The sequence below is a fragment of the Protopterus annectens genome, chromosome 8.part0 (genome assembly GCF_019279795.1).
Source record: "Protopterus annectens isolate FY-2018-M chromosome 8.part0, PAN1.0, whole genome shotgun sequence".
Lineage (NCBI taxonomy): Eukaryota > Metazoa > Chordata > Ceratodontiformes > Protopteridae > Protopterus > Protopterus annectens.
Genome location: NC_056741.1, coordinates 1457430541 through 1457458218, shown reverse-complemented (window position 1 = coordinate 1457458218; position 27678 = coordinate 1457430541). Strand labels below are relative to the sequence as shown.

The window sequence follows — 27678 nt, the reverse complement described above, 5'->3', positions numbered from 1 at the left end:
GTCATTTCTACAGAAGCTAAATGGTTTAGATTTTAACCAAGAAAATAATTTTTTAACTATTGATGTCATTGATTTATACACCTCTATCCCCCATTTGGAAGCAGTAGAATGGATTGCCTTATCATTAGAAAACAAAAATGCACTATCAGGGGACATTGACTTAGTAACAGAACTCATTGACATCACTCTTACCTATAACTTCTTTATGTTTAATGGAGAATATTATCTACAAAAACACGGGGTAGCCATGGGTTCTCCGTGTGAGGTCAGTTTGGCAAATCTTTTCATGGCATATTGGGAAAAGTTATTCATATTTGATAAACCTGATATTAAAGCTTCTTTACTGTACTACACTAGATTTTTAGACGACATCTTCATCATCTTTAGGGGTGACGAAAATAAAGTATCACAACTTGTTGATTATTTCAATTCTACCACTACATTTTTTAAGTTCACTTGTAAATTTGGCCCTGTTTGTATAGATTACTTGGATGTTAAATAAACTAAAGATTCAGTTAACATGAGACTCTGTTCCAGGATTTATAGGAAACCTTCCTATTGTAACTCCTTCTTGCATTGAAGCAATCTATAGTTAAAGGTCAACTTATCAGGGCAGCAAGAATGTGTTCATTGGATTGTGATTTTTCAGCAGAATGTCACCTGTTGAAGGATATGTTTTACAACTGGGGTTATCCCATTTCTTTAATAGATGAACTAATTGAAGAAATAAAATGTAAACATCATAGAGGGGTTTTTACACCATTACTACCTTTGACAGATGTCAGTCAAGTTTCACAACTTGGTACTTCTTTAGTTTCATTTCAAGATAACATCTACCAGTTAACCACGACTAACAATGATATGTCAGTTAATGGTATAAAAAAAGACATGAATGTCTTCTTACAATGTGTGCTTCATCACTACTTTCAATAATGACCGTGAACAAGTGAAATTGATTTTATATAAAAATTGGTCCTTTTTATACAAGGATAGTACAATACTGGAAAGAATTGGTCAGCTTCCTAAAGTTGTTTACAGAAGGGGGTCTAATTTGAAAAGCCTCCTTGAAAGTAAAAATATTAAACCTGGTATGAGCTCTAATGGTCCTTTCACATGTGGAGCTTGCAGGATTTGTAAGTTTATTAAGACTGGTAGCTCATTTGAGGTAGGCAATAATTGCAGGCATTTCATCAAACATAAATTGAACTGTGAATCTAAGGGCATTATTTATTTAGCAAGCTGTAACAACTGCCCGGCATTTTACATAGGTAAAACTGACCGGAAGCTCCACGAGAGAATTTATGAGCATTCATATGCAATAGCTAAAAACAAAAGTGAAAATGCCCTAGCTAAGCATATCCTTTTAAACAATGGCCATACATTTTGTTTTCAAGCCATTGACCAACTAATGCCAGATATTAGGGGTGGACCTAATTAATTAGAATGGCAGTTAGCCTTGGATGCCTTCACTCATCCTGGCTTGAATGACAACTGTAACATCTCTTGTTTACTGAAACGAAAAAGCCTCATGAGATGATTTAACTGTTCTCATGAGTTGACGTAATTTACATCAATAAAATATATGTTTCAAAAAATATTACATAGCTAGTTCACATACATTACTACAGGAATATTTATCCATTTACATCAATATTTTGTTGATTCTAGACTGTGTTCAAAATCTATATTAAATACGTACTAATTTTTTTAAGGAGTACTCACTTGATTCAATGTTTTTTATGCATGAGTCAGTCCCGTGGGTGTTTATATATGTGCATAGTTGTATTTATTAGTGATTTTTTACTACATATATTAAGTTTTACTTAGATATTTTGCTTTTTAAATTTAAATATTCTAATTGTTTGTTGACACTTTCACTGTTTAACAAGTTTTTTGTAATTTCTGATGAAGTTATCCTGGTGGGGTAAACAACGTGTGGAGTTTTGACAATAAACTATTTTACGTTAAAGAACCTTGCCTGTAGCTGTTGGATATCCTACTTTACTGGTTTGATATTTCGTTGCTTGTCTGCTTTGCCACCTTCCTGATTATATTAAATTATATTCCTAGTATAATACAGCACCACTTGTTAGAATGTGTTTAAAATTTGTAGTTTTGAACAGTCTTCTAATAAACAATGAAACAAAATGTATGCAAAAATAATGACAAAACTACCCATTTCAGAAAATTTCAACCACAAAAGGTCACTCAAACTTTTGTCATTATAATCTACCAATATCAGTAAATATGCAAAATCTCTGCAGAAGTAAGTCTTCTAAATAATTCCACATTAAGGGGATCTGTAACTAATGAAGATAAAGTCCAAACAGAAAAACTTCACTAAAGGCATCGTATGAAGAAGTATTTATTCATCACTGATACAAAACAGCAAGTACAAAAATAAAAGCAGTAAATACAATCCATGGATTTATATTTTAAATACTTCTTCACTGGCAACTGCTTTTTATGGACTTGTGTAACTAATGAAGAGGTTGCTGGTAGCAAACAACTTTATATTTCACTGTTTCATCGACAAATAAAGTGCCGCCTGTTGCCCTTGAAGAACAAATTGCCTATGTTACACTAAAAAATGATAAGCTAGTAATGTTGCAATGGGAAATGGATGGCAAACTGATAACAGGTTCATAGTTACTAGGTAACTCTTCCAAAGGATGACATTTACAGAACTGCAGCCTCCACTCCCTTTAAAGTACAACATCAGCGATCCATCTGTATATTGCGGAAGTAGAACCTACAGCCTTCTGCATCAAAAGCAAGTATACTACCTGTTGTGCTATTAACAATGGAAACACCTTAGCATAAGCAGCACTAAACTTTTCTTCCCCTGAAGCTCTCAGCTCCTTGTAAAATCCACTTGACACTCAACTAAATTTCTCAAGTTTGCAGCACAAGATATCTGGAAAAAGCCAAAATGTATTTGGGGGGCAAAGGCCCAAAACCAGGGACACATTTTAAATATTGCTTGTATAATCTTAGAAAGTTGCTAAGATAAACTGTTTTGTGTTACCATGTGTTTCCTGAAAGATAGCCACCTACCCACAAGCAGATGCAGACACCCAACCACCCACAGGCAGATGCAGACACCCACCCACTCACACACAAGCAGATGCAGACACCCACCCACTCACACACAAACAGATGCAGACACCCACCCACTTACACACAGGTAGATGCAGGCACCCATGCATCCACTCACACACAGGCAGATGCAAACACCCACCCACCCACTCACACACCCACCAACTCACAGACTCCCACTGGCAGATGCAGACACGCCCCCCGCTGGCAGATGTAGACACACACACACACACACACACACACACACACACACACTCACACTCACACACCCCACTGGCAGATGCAGGCACACACACACACACACACACACACACACACACACACACACACATACTGGCAGATGCAGACACCCACACTGACACACACCACGGCAGATGCAGACACACACATTCACTGGCAGATACAGACACACACCCACCCACACTCTCTGGCAGATGCACACACACAAACTCTCTGGCAGCAATAGTGCAGGCATGGCAGCAATGATCTAGGCAACCATCAGCACTTGGTGGGGCAGCATAACTTGGAACAGTGGCAGCATAACTCCTATAACACACACAGCTACAGCTAGTTGGGCAGCAATGATCTGGGCAACTATCAGCACTAACAAAACGCTCCTTACTGGCATGACTGGAACAGCAGCAGCATGACACAAACAAAATGCTCCTTACTGTTATGACCGAAACAGCTGCAGCATAACACAAACAAAACTCTCCTTAACCAGCATGACCAGAACAGCGGCAGCAAAACAAGTTGAAAGGAACCTCAATAGGGCATCAAGACCTAAGAATATTGGCTAAGCACAAGCAATGCTGCAATACTTCCTGATAAATTGAATTTGGTTTAGTTGTATATTGCTTATTTATTTCTGACCCACACTATAATGTACCACACAGTAACATTTTTTAGTATCACTATCAACTCTCACATGGACAATTTATACAAAATGCTTTTCAAGTACTAACATTCCCAAGATGACAGCCAGATTTTCATGCAACAATATAACTTGACAAATTTTTCTTTTACTAGTTTGTGTTCTGCTATTGTGTGATTTTCTTGTCAGAAGTGTATCTCTTGTGAGTCTGGTGCACTGCAGTCTTTAACCTGGTAGCAAAAGATCAGTCATTTGTTATGGCAGAAAAGGTAATTCAGTCAGGTGGTTTAATTGGAAAAGGTGCAGCTAAGTTAGTTCATAGTTTAACAAAGTCAGTCTGTATCTTTTTTTCAACATAACTTTACTTGAAAGGATTACCGTGTACGTTGTGTGTTCTTGGTGGGGTGACTTTCTCCTCGGTGTCTGGAGTATTTACAGTTGTGTTTGTCTTGCTGTATTATGAATTTTGTGTATGATTTTTTTTTCATTTCATGTATGGAGCGCTTTATTAAACAAATAATACTAAAATGGAGCACCAGCAGCTTTACAAAAGTAAAACGGAGCACCAGCAGCCTTAAGCTTACCATGGGGTTGAGTCCACACACACAACTTCATAAAAGTAAAACGGAGCACCAGCAGCCTTAAGCTTACTGTGAGGTTTAGTCCACCAGCAGCCTTAAGTGGTAGTAGCAAAACAGTAGACCTGACCCTCAAAGGTGACTCCAGAGTAGAGGCAAAACGAATAACGAAGAAATGACTGGAGGTCGACCACCACGTAAAACAGCAATCCTTTATTTAGAATCTTCTTCAGATTAATAATACAAGACAAAAAGCTCACTTATATACTTAAATAAAACTCTTAATTGCTTCCAATCAATAGATCCAATAAAAAAGTTAGTTGATTAATTAGTTAATTGATGCTGAGTTTAAACTGAAAGTCAGCTCTGTAAAAAGATTGTTGCAAGACTAAGCTATTCATTTCTTTGTGTAGCCACATAAATCAATGTTTTACGTGGTGGTCGACCTCCAGTCATTAGCCTTAAATGGTGTTGAGTCGGGTAAGGAGGAACTGCGCACTTTTATGTTTAAATTTAAATTCACATTAGTATGCATGCATTACAGGTCTTGCGTGCATTTACAGGTCTTGCAGTTGTAAAAGTGGGGGGACATTCCCTCCCCCTCACCCTATGGTTCCGGCGCCCATGCTGAAAATTAGATGGAGTGGTAGCTGTTTTGGCATGGGGATAACACACCGACTATAACTTTAACTAATGCCTTGGACCTCTGCTGGAAGAAGAGTAATAGGACAGAGTCTACTCTCTTCTTCTGAGGGGAGATGAGGGGGACTAGAGAAAAACTTGCAGGCATTAGTGGTGATACAAATGTTATGCCTTTAACTTGGTGCTCCAGTGTAGACGGGCAGGTATTTGATGGACATATGACCACATATGTGGGGGCGTTTCCTTCAAATTACCATTGCACATCCTTCTTCTCACATCACATAGGACCTAAAGCTAAAAAGTCCATTGTGCTTTGCAGTATGACAACTCCTCAATTGTCTCTGCCCCACTCAGCAGTACATGTCTGATCACTCTGTGAAGAATTCATGCATGATGAACTGGAGAATTAATTCACGGTGATCTCATGCAAAAGAGACCCTTCTGGTGAGGAGACCTGCCAATTATGTGCATTTCAGGGATCTCACAGTAGAGGAAACCTGATGTCTTGATGGTGGGTTGTGTGATAAAACAAATAAATTAACAAATTAGAAAGAATACAGAATCTTTGCTGTAGGCACTACCATTTGAGAATTAAATACCTCTTGTGGGTTATATAAGGCAAAGCATTTCTGAGGGATGTTCAGAAACAAACGTAAACACATAGGAGTACTGAGTGTATGCCCTTCAAAGCCATTGTAGTCTAACACTGCACTTATTCCTGTTTTGCATAACATTCTCTAATCAATGAATACAAAATGCTCTTTAGTACCTTTCATCATTTGCTACTGCTGCCTGCATCTATCCATATAGTCTGGCTTTCTTCTCCTTGCTACCTTTAATGAGTTGTAAGCTACATGCGCAAAAATAATTTTTGTGGTCCATAAATCTTGTTCAAAAGTACTTATATGATCTCCTTTAGTAAAGTTTAGAAAATGATAGTGTGAATGTTTATGTCCTGTAGAAAAGTAAAACAATATCTAGCCATTATTTTAGGACAGAGCAATTTAATATGTGTCTGTAAAAGTAAAGAAATTAAAATAAAACAGGAAGACAGTATGCAACTGTCTAGAATATAGTCTTCAGTATAATGATTTCTAGAGAACAATTACCTCCATCAATCATAATTAAAAATAATGTAACATTTAGCATCAAATAAACAGTGCTCTAAGTTTTAGCTCTGGTGGAAAATATATCGAAGAGGGAGCCATACTTCTATCTGAAGTAGCACAATTTTCTTTGAATAAGTATGTCTTTCTACTTAGTTCAGCAAAGGTATAAACTGAACACATTCAAGATGAGAGAGTCCTCTCCACTCTCACCAATAGTACTTGTAATGAAAATTATAGGGGCTGCATTTCAAATACATCAGTATTAACTTACTCACTAGGTGCTCTGTCAGTGCACTACTGAAGCTGACATCAGCAATGTCATTTTTCAAAATGGAAGATGGTGCTAATCATTTTGTTGAGTTTCATGGAATTATTGTCTTTCAGAGGCACTCTTGGTAGACTGCAGGTGAGTTTACACCATGAAAAGGTATACCAGACTATAGAACACTTTGCACTTTGCATAGGATATCTGCAGTTTTTTATTTAACAGTTACACAGGTTGTGCATAATGATGTCAAGTGATTCAAATAAACAAAATCCTGTTTATCTTAGTGTCATAACATTTCTCCTTAGAAAGAAATTGAGTTCATATTTCAGTTAAACAGTTCTCTCAGAGATTTTTTCCATGGTGAATAACTAGTTATTCTGGTTCTCACCTGTTTTTCAAAAGAATACATACATTTAACAGGAATCAGGATAAGACTGCAGCATGCAAAACAACTGATGTCAAATCCCACTGATAGATATACTTCAAACAGCTAATGTCTAGCAATATTAGTGTTTTCTAAGACACAAATATCTTACCGTACCACCTGCAGAAATTCCTAGAATGTTCACACCCTGTTAAAAGCATGTTCCAACTATGTCGAAATAACAGCTAAACTTAAACACACCTTCCTGAGTTACATTATTTGCTATCCAGTATGTCAGTATTTTTTATCTATACACACACACACACACACACACACACACACACACACACACACACACACACACACACACACACGCACTCACGCATGCACACACACACACACACACACACACACACACACACACACACACACACACACACACACACACACACACACACACACACACACACATATAAAGAGAGAAATAAAAAAGTGTGTTGCCTTAAGTTCACTTTCTATAGTTACTAAGCTATAGATGTTCATTTTAAATGCTTTCTCTTTACATAATCAAATAGGTGCACTGAACCTCAGAACAACAAACAAGAAAATATTTGCATCAGGGCATTAGAATGTGGCTGAATTGTTGCATTACATTTATATTTACAGCTGTCTTGTAGTCTATTTGTATGAAGTCACATGTATGTTGCAAATTTATGACTGTGTGAGCTGACATCAACAGAAGTCTTGTGTGACAGTATATAAATTTGTTTTATTTTCTTGACAGTGCACTCTTTTCTGAAGCTGTTGATGAAAAGGAGCATGGGAATATTTAAAATGGCACCTGCAAAGGCTTCTGTCATGTACCTTTTAGGATTTTTAATCAATCCAGTGTTTTTAACACTTAACTGTCCATATCAAGGGAATACAAAACCTGCACAATCTGAATATAATCTAACAGTCAGTAACTTTAAGTGTTTTACAGTTGTATGCTTCAATGGTAAGTGTAACAGCTGGGTGCTCAAGGGGTTATGAAATATTTTGTAATGTATACAACAGCTGAAGAATATCGATAAAAAGTATGTCAAAGTATAAATTCCATATTTAAAAAGTACTCAGACATGTATAAACTATCCTTTTTCAGTTGAAGTAGCCCTAGAAAATAGGCATGGAACTACACACACACACACACACACACACACACACACACACACACACACACACATATATATATAAACACATACATACATACATACATACATACATATGTGTGTCTAGAGAAGCCATGGTGGTGCAGCAGTTAGCGTTGTTGCCTCACAGCAAGAGGTTCTCCCGTTCAATTCACGTCTGGAGTGCCTTCTGTGTGGAGTTTGCATGCCCTATCTGTGGTCAAGGGACATCTAAAGACATGCAGGTAGGTACATGCATGAATGGATGTGCATTCTTTGAAGGTTGGGCATCAGGCTGGCAACTCGGCATCGTAAAAATCCACTGTCAATAATTAGTGGACCGGAGTTCTGCTATGGCGACCCCTAACTGGGAAAAGCCTAAAGACATATGTGTATATATAAAATGTTCACACACATAAATGTGTGTGAATGTATGTATTCTACAACACAGTAAGTAAAATCTTCAGATACAGCTAACACCTTCTAGAGGGCAAGATAAATTTTACAGTTATTCAAAAGTTTGCAAACGAGCAATCAGTGTTATTAACATTTGTTAAGTCTTCAAGTCATTGACTTTATATTCCCATCTACATGTAATTCAGTTAATCAGCAAGCAATACTTGTACAGACATAAATATTTAGTAAGTGTGCGGTGGTGGTGCTGCGGTAGCGTTGTCACCTCACAGTAAGACGCTGTCCGGTTTGACTCTCAGCTAGAACGTCTTCTGCATGGAGACATGCGTTAATGGGCATTCCTTCGTTGAAGGCTGTGCGTCAGGGCTGGCAACTCGGTACGTAAAAATCAACTGCCAATCATTTGCGGGCCGGAGTTCCACTGTGGTGACCCCTAACTGGGAAAAGCCAAAAGACACAACAACTAATCTTATTTTTAGACTGGCTAAAGCATCTGCTTGTGCTGATATGTCTAAATTTACCACAAATATAATGAAAAGCATGCCCAAGTGGCAGTTGTGGTTTTAAATGAAGACTTGTACCATTCTATGTAACTGTAGTGTGACAGAGCATTTTACTCATCACATTTTTAGTTAATGGAATGTATCACAAATGGATACTGGATGAACTAAGACGAGTGGTTTTGTGAAATTTGTGTGTGCATTTCTGATAAAAATTTGTCACCCAGTGGGATTTATTTATTTATTTATTTATTTATTTATTTATTTATTTATTTATTTTTTGCCACTGGGGGCTTAGCTTGGTTGGATTTGCTTGGCAGAGAAGAGAAACTCCAGTTTAATGGAGTGATGGAAACTTGAGATCATACCCCTACATTCCTTTGAACCTAAATGTAGATGTCCAGGGCATGACCATGCAGAGAACTGTTATAAAAAGCATTATAAATTTTCAGAGATGATGCCCTCATCAGCACCTCCCACCAAGGCAGGAACTCTTTGTATTCCCTTATATGATGTCCCCAGCCCTTCAACTCCAAATGAGTTTATTGAAAAATTGTGTAATTTAATCTGATACTGATTAGAAAAATAAAATACAAAAGTTAAAAATGTGTTGTGCAGCTGTTGTTAACTGGTTTATGAACATTTTAATTTAGAAGAAAAAATTCTCCATACCAGAGTGACATATTTTATTTAATTTCAAATTATATTCTATGTGTACAAATCTGCCTACTTTATACAGTTGTAGATGTTTACAAAAGGCAAGAATATAAATGTGCTACCATTACATGAAGATCAACAGGGTCATATGATTAGAGCTCCTCGCTAACCCTCTTCAAGAGAAACCTTGAGGAGTGGATGGTAAACAGAAAGCTTACCCCGGGGTTCACTTCAATGGCTCTGCTGGACAGAGGCACAGGGAACTAATCTAAGGGGGCGGCAAAGCCAATACATTCTGGCTAGGCTTATGAATGCCTTCGGGCAGATAGCCTATTACCTAACTATGAACCTATGAACCTATATAGCATTGTTATAGATAAGGACATGTATTATATTTTTTTCATTTTCTTAATTTAATATCTTGCATTTGTTAAGGATAGGTGCCAATTCTCTAAATACTACCATTGCTATGATAGTAAAATGGGGTGAAAGGTTTGTTTACTCAGTTATATGAAATGTGAAACTGAAACTTGGAGGTTTTGAAAACAAACCAATTTAATAAAAATGGACTGATTCAAAGCCTGTCGTTATTATACTCAGTATCCTAATGACTGCTAAGATGTGACCTTTGTCTGGTATACAAGACATCCACTGATCTGTTATTGATGGACTTGCTGCACATCAGCAAGTCAAATGACATCAATGAAACCTCTGCAACATCAGCAGAATGGTTTGAAGGGACAGGTATATCTTGCAAAGGCTACCGTTGATGTGGAACAGACTCCCCATCCACATAAAACAAAGCTCAACACAGTCTAAATTCAAGTGCAACTTGGATCTATGGATAGGAAACAGAAAATGTACACCAGGACTGCCTCCTGTAACCAATGGACAGAGTCAGCTCCTGTATGCTTTATCCCATGCATGGATCCCCTCAAATTATTTATGATATGATACCATTCAATAGGGATAATATGTAATTATCCACCTTAGTATGGGTAAAGCCAATCTCTAACCAAATGGTATAGCTTATTTTAAGCAGAAAAAGGGAAGTTGTCTTGGCTTAAAATGGCCCGCAAGGGCAGCTAGCCTACTACTTACCTATGAACATATAATTGTTCCATGCGTATCCCACGCTGATTACAGTAAACAGTTTCTGAAATGGAAAGAAGCTTTAGTACTTTGGCTGATGTTGCGGAAATGAACATGAATATAGAGTCAGCACATAATACTGGTTAAAAAGAGAACAAAAGGGTAGGTCCATGGTTTGTTATTTGCTTAATAGTTTATTTATTTTAATTTGTTAAACTGAAGTATAAAAGTGGCAGTCCGACAATTAATGTAGCAATACAAGTCATAAATCACATAACCAACAATGTAAATGCATTGATACTGAACACTGTAGATTAATATTAATGTCACCACCAGTAGAAGTAATAGAAGCACCATAATGTAGAAGTATCAAGATGATGAACAAATTAAATACTTTTAGCAATAACACAGGCAAACCTGATTCAAAATTATGTGGAAAGTGGGCTTAATACTGTCATCAGTTTTCCATTGATATTGCAGATGTTTAGAAAGGAGATTTTGAAATTCACATATGCTGGGTCCACTTCCTACATTTGGTGGGAGGTTCTTCCAGAATTTGGTAGTAAATACATTATAAATTGAATCATCAAGTGTATTGGCAGATTTTATGATATCAGTAAAAGGAATGTAGATTTTCTAAGATCTCATTTTGTATCACTGAAGTAGAGAATGTTGAATAATGCTGTCCATATTAGGTTATATTATAATTTGCAAGAGAGGTAAAGATAAGTAAAATTATTGCTTAAATGTGAGCCAGTAATGGTCTAGTGGGGATATACAAGGTGGTGGTTACGTACACCAAATCTGTTACGCTATGATGAAAGTATTCTAGTTTGTACTGGAGTGGAAAGGGTAATTAATTTAGGAGGTGAGATGAATATATTAAACAGGGTAGAAGACAGACTCTAAAAGTATCTAGTCTAGTATTTTCTGTCAAGAAGTGGCTTGCTATGTTAAGTTCTACTCTGTGCAAGACTGGTTTCTATTATAGCATGATTTATAAGAAGGCAAATTCTGATCTGCTGTCAGTAATTTAACTTCATCTATGAGTGTTTTATGTGAGAGGACATACAAAAATAAATATAGCCACTGACGTAGCATACAAAATGTCTTTCAGCATAGTAACTAGTGCTTCGAACAGCAAAAATGTATAAAAGACACAGTGGTTACAACAGAAAATAAAAGTAAGTTAGGAACAGTACTACTGAATATGCAAAAAGTCCCAGTGCTTTTTAACATAATGATCGATTGGGATGGACTAAGCAGTGATAAATGGGACAGCAGGGACAGTTTGGGATTCTCGAGGACAGAGGGTATAATTCCTTATATGACTACTTTTCTGCTCATCTGTTACTTTTATATTGATGGTTCCAACTGAGTAAATGGTTATTAATGTGTAGTACTATGTTAATAGAATGCAAAGCATTTCTAGAAGGTTCCATCATGACTTTCGGCAATTCTAATCCTGGAAGCATCACATTTTGACATATAGTTGCTACACTGATCAAAAATGCTGTTGCTTTGAAATCTAAAGTAAAGTATCAGTAGCATGAAAATTGTGAGCATTGTTTATCATAATGAAATAAGTAGTTTCTTGAACTGCATTACAGAGAAAATGAGCTGCACATAAAACTTGTAGACTCTGTGTAGGACATCTGACAAGAAAAGAAAAGAAATGTCAGAGTACAGTTAGTATTTAGTATTATCACTGGCAAGGACCAGTGGAGACTCGTATTCCTGTACTACAAGCTGTTACCTGAACGTTTTGCTAATCCTACCATGCATCCACAAAGATCATTTCTTTTCAATGCCCTGTTGTATAGAGAGCTCTGTATCAGCAAAGCATGAATGCTGCCTTGTTATGGATCAATGCATCCACCAATTTCCTTTTGTTATTTACTGGTAATGGCTGCCTAATTTCCAACTTCTATGTTCAATGTGGTTGGGAATGACCGTATATCCATAATCACTGTTTTTGTACTCCTGAAAGCAAGTTGAAATGATCCACCTAGAGCAATCTGCAATTTTATCAAATATTTTAAATCATGCTCACAGCTGCCATCCCATAATTTCTAAATGTAAACCTGGATTTGTTTTATTATACTACTACTGGGGATATTTAGGACCTTAATGTAAATGTAACATTTTTTTCTGAATACTCCAGGGTCGCACTGCAGTGGGGCAAGGGCTAAATTCCATTTTTGACCAAATGTAATTCGACCAAATGTGCTTTTAGTCAAATGAGCTTTCAGTGAAGTGGGCTGCCTGAAATCATTTTCGACCAAATACAGTAGACCCATAGATATATATATATATATATTTATACAGTATATGCATATATCATCTGAATTAAACTGTGGCTTTTTGCTCATCCCAACTCTTCCACAACTTGCTGTGAGGGAAAGTTTAGTTTGTGTTTGCTTTCTTATCTTTTCTATTGCTTTACTGCCTTCTGTTTTGTGTACTATTATTTATTTTCTTTACACTGTGCTTTACTTGTAGTCTGCTTTTAATCAAATATTTAAACTAGGAAAGAGACCACAGCTGTGTCTCTTGTGAGTCAGACAGAAATTAAGTTTCTCCTCACCCTTCCACCCCATTGCTGTTGCATTTTAAAACTCAATGGACTTTATAGTTGACTACCCTTTATTTTAATTTAACCACATATCTTCTTCCCACTCCTCTTTCATTGGCTATTGTGAGTAAGCAGAAAATTATTTGTCAAATCACGTCCCTACAGCTATTTAAATTTATTGGCCATCCCACTGTATTCTATAGAACAGGAATGTAAAGTGCTACCCCCTTCTAGTCTATATTCCTCATTTAAATTTAGTGGCTAAAGCTTAATTTTCCCCCTTTTATATCTAATTGTTTAGTGCATACAGCAGCTCTTAGGATAGTAACACATTTTTTCCATGTTAATTTTAAAATCTGAAACATCTACTACAAACCCAGCAGCTACTGGAGAGCCCACATTCTGCCTCTCAGTAGTTGTGTTGGGATTGGTGCATCTGTTTTGCTCCTGGTGAGAGAAGGAGCATAGGGACATTATTTACTGGATATTGCTGATTATGGAGAAGCCTAATAATTAATTGCTTCATAGGTGCCAGCTTGAAATCTGTGCTTATTTTTTTCTCCTAGTGAGAGAAGAAGCAGAGTGCAATGATTCCTGATGGTTTCTGATTGGGCAGTCAGTGCCTGTATTTGACTTTCCTGATTGATCTGGTTGCTTTGCAAGGCAACTACCAGGAAACTGCTACAATAAGCCTACAGACCCTTGTATCAGCTGGGACAAAACTGTGGATCACCAAAGAGCATGTAGCCTGTTTCTCATCTTGGATTTGATGCTATCATTTTGCTTCTTGTGGGAGAAGAAGGAAAGGGACATTATATCCCGGCAGAGTGAAGTGTGGTGAGACCAGCACTAGCAGTAGCCAGGCAGTAGCCATTCAAGTGACTCCCCTTTTTTCATCATTCCTGATAAAAAAATAATTTATTTTCTGTGAATACTACTTGATATCCTGCTGTCTAACCTGACTTCAGAATATCTGTCTAAATACTTCAGCCATAAATCATCAGGATCTACTTATTAGTTTCCCCTCACATGCTTGGCAGTTCCCTGTATAGATGGAGACACCTTGACTTGACATTTTCCTGTAAAAGCACCCTTGAAAATTATCTAGTTGCACACAGCACAACTAGTTTGCAGTGACAGACACTGCATACAGAGTGGCAAACCAGATACTCCTAACATTACTTTATATTCTCACTTCAACTATCTAATCAATAAAAATAGGATCTGTTGCCATGGATATGAACAATTCCATTATCTCCATTACCAGCTTTGTGAGTATAGGCATCCTGAGACAATGTACAAATTACTTCATGTTTCATGGCAACCAGTTAATTATCAATCTGACATGGTGTGTGAGAGATGTATTTGCACACTGTCACTGGAGGCAAAGACCTTGCATAAAATTACTCCTAATGTTAATAGGTAAGTCAGTAGTACACACTCTGTATCCATCACATGCAATTCAATGCACACATATAGACCTACATATGCTGAGGTGCTTAAATGTAACCTTCATAAATTCCAAAGACCTCCTAAATGAAGTACACATAACAAATACCCTCAGCAGTCCCAAATGCACTCTTTCAAAACAACACCCACATCAACACATACAGTCATATCTCCTGGAGCCTCTACCTCTAAGCCCATAAGGTAAGCCACCACACAATTCAACATTTTGGTCATTGGAGACTCCATTGTGAGAAGCACTGATGTCCTTCTTACCAGGCTTATTAAGGAGAAAGTCATGGTCAGTTACTTCTCAGTGGACAGGATCTGCTATATTGCACACAAACTCAGGTCATTGGACCACAAGTACTGGTATGGCACAGTCATATAGTCCAGGTGGGTGCAAATGACCTGTGATCTACCTCCCTAGACTATATGAAGAGAGACATCATGGAGCTCTCAGAATATGTGTCCCAGGCTGGTATGAACCTAGCATTGAGCATAATTTTCCCTTCTCAAAGCATAATGCCACAGTACAAAGAAAAGATGACTGACTTTAATAATTAACTTAGTTTCTGGTGTCACTTTTAGGGAGTTCAATATTTGTAAGCAGTTTCTGATGTAATTTTTAGGGTGTGCAATATTTGTAAGCATGGGAAAGATTATATACAGACCACACTGCTTTGCCAGGAATGGTACTTCTCCCCTCAAGGCTTATTTTGAATATTAGCTAAAACATTGTCCTCCCCCATAATATCTTTTTAGGCACTATCAGACTAAAAGTACTTCCAACATAGCAAATTAAAACCAAAAAATCTGAAGGTGTTACTGCTCATTGCTAGGAGTCTAAACAAAAGACTTCATGCCCTAGAAGCTCTCTTCACCTTATAGAATGCTGACATCTGTGCAATCACTGAGACATAGCTTAAAGCCATGGAGAGCACATTGACAGTGCAAAATTGTAATGCCTTCCACACATTTAGAACAACTAATACACAGACATAGACTAAAGGTAGAGGTGTTCCGATTTACATCAAAACTAAATATACCTCAAGGCTGGTCAAACAGGGCAATATTCTTGAGCTTCTGCATATTCAAATCACCATAGGCAATATCCCATACCACTTTCTTGCAAGCTGTAGGTCCCCCTCTATGACCCAGGAAACACATACCATGTAGTTAAACTTACTGGAAGTACACACCATCCAACCCGATACCATTTTCATGGGTGATTTTAATTACCCCAGTATTAGCTGGGAATCATATATGACACCGCAGATACAGGCACAGAGATTCTTGGATTTTGTAAACACAAACTCCTTGGACCAGATTGTCAGTACACCAACCAGGGGTGCAACCATAGTGAATCTGGTCCTCACTAATATGGGTGAGTGCTGCACACCCTCTAGTGTAATGTCTTTTTTGGTAAGGTTAGACCACAGAATGTTCTCCTTCAAAGTCAAAATAAAACCTGGAACCCCAGCTAACCCTGGAATATTCAAGAACTACTCCAAATGTTAACATAAACCCTGAGAGCATTGCTCTCTGCATGGAACTGTTCACAGAAATCTTATACAGCATGTTAATAACTGCATAGAGGCAGCGGTACCCACTAGGAAGAAGTACAGAACTAACTCAAAAACAAGCCACCCTGGTGGAATCACAACATCAGCAGGCTGTATAATAGAAGGAAGGAAATCATGGCAAAAATTAGGAGGTGCAGCACCCAGCAGGATATAAACACTCTCATCAAACTAAACCAGCAACTCAGAGAACAAATCAAGTCTAACAAAGCTAAATTTTCCCTCCCAGGTAATTTGTATTTACAAGGCATTCTTTAGCTACGTCCACAATCTTGAAGACATTACACAGTTCTGTGCAGAGCTTACTGTTAATGGAGTCACCAATGCAGAAGAAATAGCAAACTTACTGTCGACAAATTCAGCTCCAACTTTGCTCCTCTCTCCTCTCAACCTTCTCTCAGGAAATACCATCAAATATAACTCCCCCTGCTATCACTAGGGAACAGTTCCTTAATGCTTTCTCTAAGGCCAAGAACATTGCATCAGTGGACCCAAATAAAGGATGCCTTTCAAAGAGCATGAAACATAACTTATGAGGTCCTCTGGATTTGCAATTTAACTGTAGCCTCCAAACAGGCTTTATGTCTCATGAAGAGAGAACTGCAACACGCATCTCTCTGCACAAAGGTGGGCCATCTGCAGACCCTGAAACTGCAGACCCTGAAACTACAGACCCATAAGTCTCACTAGTCTCATATGCAAAGCCATGGAAAGAGTTATCATGGAAATTATTAGTAGTCACATAGGAAACCTTCAGGCACTGGAACCAATACGGTTTGTTTTTGTCAAGAGCAGGTCATGCCTACCCAACCTGGAGGACTTTTTTGAGAAGGTCACCAAAGCAATGAATGATGGCAAAATAGTTCACACTGCCTACCTTAACCAGTCAAGGCATTTGATACAATACTCCACTCAGACATTGTCAAAAAACTCAGGAGGTTATCTGCAAGCCTTTGTCACCAAATGTATAGCTAGCTGGCTTACAGACAGGATCCAGAAAGTTAGAATTGCAGAGTCTACCTCTACAAAGAGGCCATTCACAAGCAGAGTCTCTTATAGATAGGTCCTGCACCTATCCTTTCAGACATTTTCTTTTATGAATTCAAAGCCAATGATAATGATTTCTGGCTGACTAAATTTGCAGATGATTGTAAATTAGGAGCTGTCTTTAAATCTCCCACTGACACAAATATTCTCCAGGAAGGGCTGACACAGACAAATAACTGGTGTCATAGACATGGGCCGAAATAAAATACCAAGAAATGCATAATAATATCCTTTGGGAAGTCACCCACCTCTGGTAAATATAATATTGACAATGCACCCCTAATAGTTGACTCAGTAGTCAGGGACTTTGGGACACATGTAAACAGTAATCTAGCCTCTGACCATCACAGGTCTGCAGTGTTGTGCAACTTATGAACAAATGTATGGCATCTAGGTCCAAGGAAGTCATTGTTCCACTGTATTTAGCATTCATCAGACCTATCATTGAGTTCAGTGCCCCTTTTGGTATGTATCTTCTTTCAGCTTTTCCCGGTTAGGGGTCAGCACAGTGGATCACCCGTCTGCTCATGATTGGCAGTGGAATTTTATGGTGTTGAGTTGCCAACCCGGCACCCAACCTTCCACAGAAGGCACACACATGCATGCACTCAAACCTAGGGCCAATGCAGAGTGTCCAGTCCACCTACAGTATGTCTTTGGGATGTGGGAGGAAAACAGAGCACCCAGAGGAAACCCACGAGACCACAGGGAGGACATGCAGACTCCGCACAGAAGGCACCCCAGCCGAGGATCAAACCAGAGAACCTCTTGCTGTGAGGTGGCAACACTAACTGCTGCACCACTGTGGCCACCCCACATTGGTGTGTACCTAATCAGGCATATTCAACAACTGGAACATCCACAAACACTCTCACTAAAACAATACAGGGTGTAAGTAACATGTCCTATGCAGACTACCTCAGTGCCCTATCCCTGTATGCTGCTTCTACAGGCTGTTGAGGGGAGATCTATGCCTTGCATACAAGTCTTTGTCAGACCCACTTTGATGGACCTCCTCCCTAAAAAACAGCATAGGAATTACCCATTCTAAAGACTGTGATATAAATAGGACCTGCTGGAAAGACAGGTATGTATCTTAGAGACTACCCCTTCTCTGGAACAGCCACCCCACCTCCATGTGAAGCAGATTTCCTCCCTAACCCAATAAAAGTGTAACTTGGACAATTGGATGGAGAACAGGAAAGTCATCCCTGATTTGGTCCCTATGCCTGTTATGGACATAGGCAGCCTGTAAATGTTTCATCTCCAAAGCCCCTGCTTATGCCTATCAAGGGTATGAGAACTTGTCAGAGATTTGGTGTACATGGCTAGGGTTAAAAAGGCCCTAGAGATTGTTAGCCTAGTAAACACCTATGCACTTCTCTCTCTGCATACACACATATATATATATATATATATATATATATATATATATAGATATAGATATATATACGTGTGTGTGTGTGTGTGTGTGTGTGTGTGTGTGTGTGTGTGTGTGTGTGTGTGTTGCTTAAAAGTAATAAGGATCCCCTCTTGCTAACAACCAGATGAAACACATTGAGCATGCAAGTGCTTGCCTGATTTTAAAGAGTTTATTAACAAATTGCCATGTTAAGTGATTCCTTGTTCTGTTTCTTAAGACACAAGCCTTCTATGAACCAGAATTTGGATATTTATGTTGCATTGTAACAGAACATTGCATACCATGTTTTTATAAACCCTTTAGCAGTCAAGAGTTGCCAGATTAAGCAACTGTATTGAGTAAGTAAACATTTCAGGTGCTTTGATTTAATAAAAATATCTGGGCGGTAACAGCAATTAAATAAGCTGCTGTTTTCAAAAAGGCAGTGATTTGTATGATTGTGTTATAGCTTTTCTGTCCTACTGCACATTAAATTCACACCTGTAGAACATTGGGAATAAAGAAAAAGTATCTGCTAAACTGGGCCAGTCAGTGTTAGGTTACTGTTCAGTTATCTCTGAATGGTAGTGCATAACTGCTTACTGCATTACTCTGAATCAGATTGCAGAAGGGCTGAATGCACATTATTTCTGTTGTTCATCCCCTTGTGTGATGATTATAAAGGTTATCTTCTACTCATTAGCTGCTTTAATCCTTACTGACCCTCACACTGCATCACACAGGCATACCACACTATAGTTCAACCCTCAGTAGCTAAGAATGTAGCCATTATTTTTCTGTGAACTGCTTGTTGCATGTGTAAAGTTAGTTCATACTTCCTTGAAATAAATATTTAACATCTGATTACTATACTATGCATTTTGATTCCTTTTTGCTGTAGTCTTTTTCTTTTGCAGTGTCTTACTATGTGAATGAGTTGATGTGAACACGCTAACTAGTCCTGTTTATTTAGCTATAAGGTTGTGGTTTAATTAGTGCTTTAGTAATGCCTATATGCATGATGCTTAATTCTTCTCTACTATTTATTTGCATGACTTCATACTTATTTAATTTTACAACAGAACTTTTTAATGGTAAGACATTTCTTGCACTTTTGTAGGAAATAATGATACTCCTTTTCCTCTTTTTATTTGAGCCAAACGTCCTAAAAGTGCTATCAAAAGCTAACAATACTTCATCCATGGATCCTGATAGTATCCCTGAATGCATCTTAAACAGTATGATGTGCAATTTAGCCACACCCATAACAACAATGCAAAATGGTAGCCTCCATACAGGTTTGGTATCAAGTAAATGGAGAGCAGCTACAGTCATTACACTGCATAAGGGAGGACCGTCCATAGACCCAGGCAACTGCAGACACATAAGTCTGAACAGTCTCAAATACAAAGCTATGCAAAGAATTATCATGGAATTAATCAATCAGGACATAGGGAACCTCCAAATTCTGGACTCGTTTCAATTTGGATTTGTCAAGGACAGGTCATGATTACTCAACCTGGCGGATTTTTTTTGAAAAGTCACAAAAGCAATGGATGAAGGCAAAATGGTACACACCACATTCCTCAATCTAGCCAAAGTTTTTGACACAATTCCCCACTCAGGCATAGTAAAAAAGCTGAAAGAAAATGAGGAAAAAACTCCCTTTGTCACCCAGTGGATTGCCAGCTGGCTCACAGATAGGATACAGATAATCAAAATAGGGGAGATTGCCTCCACAGAGAGACCAGTTACCAGTGGAGTCCCTCAGGGTTCTGTGCTGGGACTTCTCATATTTGGCATCTACTTTTCTGAAGTAAAAGCCATTACCAAAGGGCACTGACTGACTACGTTTGCAGATGACTGCAAGCTAGGAGCAGTCATTGAATCCCCAAATGACTTAGTCATCCTGAAGGAAGGTTTGTCTCAAATAAATAACTGATGTCAAAATCATGGTCTGAAACTAAATGCCAAAATGCATTATTGTATCCTTTGGGAATATTATGTCTGAGGGAATTACCACATTGAAAATATATCACTAATGATCCAGTTGTTTGGGATTTTGGAACTTAGGTGGAAAGTGATCTAACTTTTGGCCAAAAGTATGTCTGTTGTTGTATTAAAGTCCTTCTAAATAGCACAGCTTATAAACAAAGGGATCGTGTCAAGACCTGTTGATGTCATTGTCCCCCTTTAGTCAGCCTATATTAGGCCAGTCATTGAATATAATGCCTCCTTTTGAATATATCTGTCCAGATATATGCAACAACAGGAATATGCTCAGAGATACCTTACTAAAAGGATATAAGGACTAAACAACATGTCCTACATGGACCCACTCAAAGGCCTGTCAATATACTCAGTATCCTACAGACTGAGATGACCTCTGTCTGGCATACATCAGTATGTCAAATGGCATTAGAAATACACAGGCAAGAGATATAAATTTGTTCTGCAACATCAACAGAATGGCTTGAGGGAGAGGTACATTTCACAGAGAATACCACTGCTATGGACCAGTCTCCCCATCCACATAAAATAAAGCTCACCCATGTCTATTTTCAAGACCAATTTAGATCAATGGATGGGAATTTAAGATTTTATCCCAGGACTGCCTCCTGTACTACTAGTGGATGGTGCAGCTCCTAAATGCTTTATCCCATGCAAGGGTCCCCTAAAACTTTCTATGGCATGATCCCAATTATTCTCATTAGGAAAATATATAATTATCGACCATGGTATGGTTAATGCCAATCTGTAGCCAAATGGGATAGGTTGCTTTGAGCACAAAAGGGAGATTGGCTAGGCTTAAAATGGCCTGAAAGGGTAGCTAGCCTAGTGCTTACTTACAAAGCTACAAACCTGCTGTTCTTCTCTTCATTTTCCTAAGCTGAGATCATTGGCCCTTTTTGCCCAGATGTATTACAGTTTTTTACATAGTTGCTTCACTGTCAAAATACATCTCTGCAGTCATTTAACTGCAATTTAAAGCAATACCCATAGTGAAGGAAAATGTCACGACAGTAAAATACATGATGGCATTACAGTAAAGTATACTACTAGTATAAGACTGTGCTGTCCTTGAGGATTTTATGAAAACGTATTATAGCAGACTGTCCATTTTAGTCCCAGGAAGGGATTCAGCTATTACTCCACAGGTTATAGCTTCTGCTTAGTCTGAACTTTTTAGGCTTAATGAGATATACTATGGCAAATTATGGCTTTCCCAACACTTAAGGGATGTATTACGTGTATGGCATTTTAGAACAAAACTTGTGTTCCAGATCTTTTGAAAAAAATATTATCCTCTGTCAGGTAAATGTAAATATCCTGTGTTAAGAACACCACATATTTCTGCTGCTTTAATTCATTTGTTCATTCATCCATTTTTCCTTTACCTGCTTAAGATAATGCAGAGGAGTAAGATCTTCTTCAGATAGTCACTGGGCTCAAAGCATGTCTGTTGGTTTCAATTTAGAGGGAAATATCAGAATGACTGTGATAATTAAATTAGCTATAGCTTTTGGAATGACAATAACCATCATAACTGTTTTACTGCTTAGACTTACTTATTTTTCATTAAAATCAAGAATGCAAAATAATGTAAGTAATGAAAACTCATAGGCAGAACTGAATCATATGGCATTAGCTTGAGCGTGTGTTTGCCCATTGAAGTTAGTTTATGTCTTCCAGTTGACTGACCAAGTTAGGTGGAGTGAATTATTCTTCAATATTACCATCCCCTTCCTATCCTCCTCCCAAATCATTACATTAGCGCCATCTAATTAATCCTTAAATGCATATGTTTTCCAAAACTAAAATCTCTGTACTGTAATCCAACACATTATACACTTTGGTACAAGGCCATTCATTATATTAAAGTAAATCTATTTAGACATTTTCCTCCAAATTTTATGACAGAGAATACTGATATTTTTAATTCTTCCTCATATTATAACATGTAGTTTCCCAAGATTATGCAACTCTTTAAACTATCTGATCACCTTCCTCCTGTCAAATATCATACATTCCTGCACTGCAAACTCTTTCATATGAACTTCAATCAAAGACATTAAATTTTCTAACTATAAGCTGATGACGATTTCCTTTGAGAGATCACCCACTAATTCATAGAGTTTACTTATTCCTTTATTCAGTACTCTCAGTCCTTTATTCAGCACTATCTCATTACTCCGTTCATCACAAATATTTCATATGAACAATCTGTAACAAATGTTGCTAGCTCCATCCCAAATCATCTCATCAGGTAATGAATTTTTTGCATAATTACTTCCTGTATCATATAGATTTCTCCATACTACAGAAGAAGAACCTATTGATTACAATAAGAGACAATGAATAAACACATAAAGCCACACATTTCAAGGTGAAAATAAATACAACACAACTAACAGTGAGAATAGAAATGAAAATCATCAGGTGATTCACAAAGAATAACCGGTTATTTTAATATTTTATTTATATCTAGTGCTTCAAGTGTATGTTGTCTTTATGGACTATATACTCACATGATTTGTCGGACTTCTCAACCCGAATTTTGCACCTCACTATAAAATAAACTCTTAGCTTCTCTTTCACATTACTCCCCATTCTGGCTTTAAACAGACCATAATTTATTATCGCTATATCTGGGCATATACTCTTAAATCTAGCCCCATTCAGTTATATATAGAATTTTTCACATTATTCATCTGATAGAATACACAGTGGAAATGCCTACTGCAACATCCTAGTCTATATATGTCCCTTATTTGATTACTACTAACCTTCTTGTCCACAACATCTTAATCATTTTTAGAAACAGAATACTTAATCTAGTTTTTGCCATGCTCTATTATTGTATTATGTTCTTTTTTTCTTCTATATCTCATTTTGCCAAATATCTATTTACTTTTAAATTAACTTTAACAATTGCTTCCTCTCTTTTACTTTCATATATTCAACCACTTCCTCACAATATCCCTTAACCACCTAGAACTACACCGTTTATGTGTTTTAAATTGAATTATCTCCCTTCATTTTCCTTATAATTTTTCACCCTTTGTTCATAGGTTTATGATAAGCTACCAACTAAAACTACACGATTTATAAGTTTTAAGATTTAATTTCCCGCCTTCATTTTCCTTATAATTTCTTACCCTTTGTTCATAGGTTTATGGTAAGCTAGTGACCATAGGTTCATAGGTACGTACTAGGCTACTGGCTCTAGGGCCTATATAAGCCTTGCCAAAAAGGTACCCTGGCTTTCGCCACCCAAGAAAATTATTTTCCTGTGCCCCTATCAAGCAGAGCCACAGAGGTGATCCCCGGGGTGAATTTCCTGTTTCTCATCCAATCATCAAGATTTTTCTTGAAGAGTGCTAATGAGGAGCTCTGTTTGATATAGATCGGTAGTTTGTTTCAGAATATGGGAAGTCTCTGGGACAGGAATCTTTCCCTCCAGCATGTTCTGTTTATTGTGGTGACAAGGTTTAGGTCCCTAGAGCATGCAGCTCAGAGTGATTGGGATTTCTTTAAGTGGAGCATGTCCAACAGCTCTAGGCGATATGCAACAGAGTAAATTTGTAGTTTTTTCAGATGGTCTGCATAGGACATCTGTTTGAGGCCAGTAATCCTTGTTGTGAGGTATTTCTTTGGCCTTTCCAGTTGTTGTAGATATCTTGTGAGGTACATACCAAAAGGGGTGTTGTACTCTATAATGGGTCTAATGAGTTATGAGCAGAGGGGAACAATTACCTCTTTTTTCCTGGATGAGAAACATTTTGTGATGAGGTGTGCTATTTATTTATTTAACACTTGTTTTACCAGGATAGTCCAACTGGAAAGCTAGTGCCCATTTTCAGCGGACTCCTGGGGAGAAATGCTCCAAGAAGTTACAGCTGAAATACATAGGTTGTTAAAGATTAAATACTAACATTATGTAGAATACTTACATTTTAGGCAGGCATGACAGTTGAATGCAATAATAGTAGTCGGATAACAAGAGGTAGGAAGTTAACATGTAAAACGCAGAGACAGTTAAATGCAAACAGTCAAATGCCTTATAAGCCTAGCCATGCAACCCAAGTGTGACCCATAAATATGATGTATATAAGCGTTATTTACTGACTCCCATTATCCATCAGAGACATGGGCACCATAAAAGGGGCGAATTTCCAATTATCCATCCATTAGTCTAAGTTGCTCTTAAATAGGTTTAATTAGGACCTCTACTTCACATGAATAGGGAGGCTGTTCCAGATAATAGGAATTCCATTAGAAACATATCTTTCTCTCCAAAATGTCCTATTTATTTGCAAACAAAATGTAGGTCTTTTAATCTAGTAGTTCTGATGCTGTTTGTTTTGTGGCAGTGCAAAAGGTTCATCAAAATTTGCTCCAGGGATGCCCTGTACTCTAGGCAAAGATCATCTTAGAAATCTGTATGATGCCAAGAAAAAGAGATAGGCTTTGTGGCTATCAGCATAGGGCAATGTGTTTACTCCCTGTATTATTTTTTGTAAGGAACCTTTGTGGATGTTCCAGTTGCTGCATGTGTCTGGTCATGTACATACTGAAAGGGGCATTATACTGTATGATGGGTTTGATGAGGGCTGAGTGCAATAGTATGATGACCTGCCAGGATCTTATATATAAGCTGAGCAACACGGAATGATTTTCTTACTACCTTGGGGACATGTTGGTTGAAGGCTAGGTTGCTGTCTACATGCGTTCCCAGATCCCTAACTAGTGAATCAGCTTTTAGGATTATTTATGTATGACATAGTTAGCTGGGATGGTCAATTTCCTAAAAGGTACTATATTGTACTTCTTTTTATTGAGTGTTAAGCCATGGCTTGGGCACTGAGCATTTGTCTCTGTTAGACCTTCCTGAAAGGTGTTCTCATCGTCAGGAGGTTCAATAACTGCTCCCAGTTTGCAATCGTCTGTGAACTTGGCCAGCCAGAGGACTTTTACATTGGCTTTGACCTGTGAAAAGTAGATGCCAAAGTGGAGTGGACCCAGCTAAGAGCCTTAAGGCACTCCACTGGTGACTGGCCTCTTTGTGGAGATGGCCTCACTGATCATAACCTCTTGGGTCCTATCAGTGTGTCAGCTAGCTACCAGTGTGTTATAAAGGTATTTATGCCTAGTTCTGTATGTTTGTTGAGAATGCCCGAGTGGGGTATTGTATCAAAAGCCTTAGCCAGATCTAGGTAGGCAGCAGGCACCACTTTCTTCTCATCCATTGGCTTTTCAAAGAAGTCTACCATGTTCAGTAAGCATGACTAGACTTTCCCTTGACAAAGCCAAAGAGGGACATATGCCATGCCTGGAGGTCTCCTATGTCCTTGATGTGCCATGCCCAGAGGTCTCCTGTGTCCTTGATGATAATTTCAATGAAAATTCTTTACATGACTTTGCATATAAGACCAGTCAGACTAATGGCTCTGTAGTTTTCAGGATTTGTTGAAGGCCCTTCCTTATGAAGGAGGATGACTGTTGCAGTCCTCTATTCTAAGGGCGCAAAGCTAGTGTTAAGACTATAATTAAATAGTTACTCCAGAGGTCCTGATAAGTCATATTTTAGACTGTTCAAGCAGAATTCTGGGATGCTATCAGGGCTCATTGAGGCTATGTTCTTAGCTTTTGAAAGTGCAGCCAGTACATGTTCCCTAGGTATAAATGGAGGGGTTATATTTAAGGCTATTTCTTGAGGGGTGGCTGGGGTTGAGAGGAGAGTAAATGTGGAACTGAATTTGTCCACTCACAAGTTTGCTATATTGCCAAGCTTGGTGAATGTGGCACCATTAACCACAAGTTCAGTACATTTCTGTGTGCTGCCCTAGAGGTTTCTGAGATAGCTGAGGAAATCCTTATGGTTATCTTTCACAAGGGAGGCTATCTTAACTTCAAAGTTGACTTTGTTTGACCTAATCATACCTCTTAGTTGCCTATTTAGATTGATGACAGAGTGTTTATCTTAATGAGAATTAACCTTCTTGATTTCTGCCATAATTGTTTTCCTTTTGTTTTACATCCTGTTTAGTTTGGCATGCCAACAGGGCAGTTTGTTTCTGGTGCTAGTTTTGGGCTTACTTCTGGTAGGTACAGCAGTATCTATGAAGCAAATAATATGGTTGTACAAAGTGTCTGAGATCAACTCAGTGTAGTTTGCTGTGTTCCTGCAGTTTGAAGGGCCATTGAATTTTGACAAAGTATTACATGCTAAAAGGTAGTTTGCCTTGGAATAATTGCTAACTCAAACTGGTTTTACTGGGGTTACAGAGATTTATTTCAAAGGAGACAGCTTTATGGTTGGACATTACAAGGGAGAATGAGACCTGGGGGGTTACAGCTTTCTCTGATATTTGTCAGTACGTGGTTCAGTATATTGGAGCCTCTAGTGAACGTATTCACTATTTGGTCAAGGGTGTTTGTATTTATGAGGTCCAGCAATCTCTGTGCTTGTAGCTTTGAGGATGAGTAAGATTCCAAGTCTGTAGAAAGGTATTTAAAGTCTCCCATGAACAGGGTGTTAGATTGGATGGTAAGTGTTTCCAAGAGGTCCAGGTATGTATTGTGAGCTTCTTGGGACCTAGGGGTTGACCTATAATTGGCTAGAATATGAAATGGGATGTTGTCTATAGTTAACTGCATGTGGAGGAACTCCAAAGTATCATACTGTTTGACCAACATAGTGATATGTTTGCTGTTGATGTATATCAAGACGCCCCCATTTTTAGCCCTTGCCTTTGTGGCTACTGGTCTAAAAGTGTGGAAAGCATTGAATCCTTGTACTGCAAGGGTACTCTCTGCCACTTTAAACCATGTCTCATTAACTGCACAGATGTCTATAAA

The 27678-nt window shown here is 38.1% G+C and overlaps 1 protein-coding gene across 1 annotated transcript in view; it reads left to right on the top strand.

Moving 5' to 3' along the window:
- Positions 1 to 7743: 7743 nt before the first annotated feature.
- The window catches only part of LOC122808107, a 39438-nt gene continuing 19503 nt past the window's right edge, over positions 7744 to 27678 (top strand). Inside the window, exon 1 of the mRNA XM_044079079.1 lies at positions 7744 to 7931. Coding sequence (XP_043935014.1) covers positions 7754 to 7931 — 178 coding nt within the window. The 5' untranslated portion in view covers positions 7744 to 7753. The remainder of the gene's footprint in view (positions 7932 to 27678) is intronic.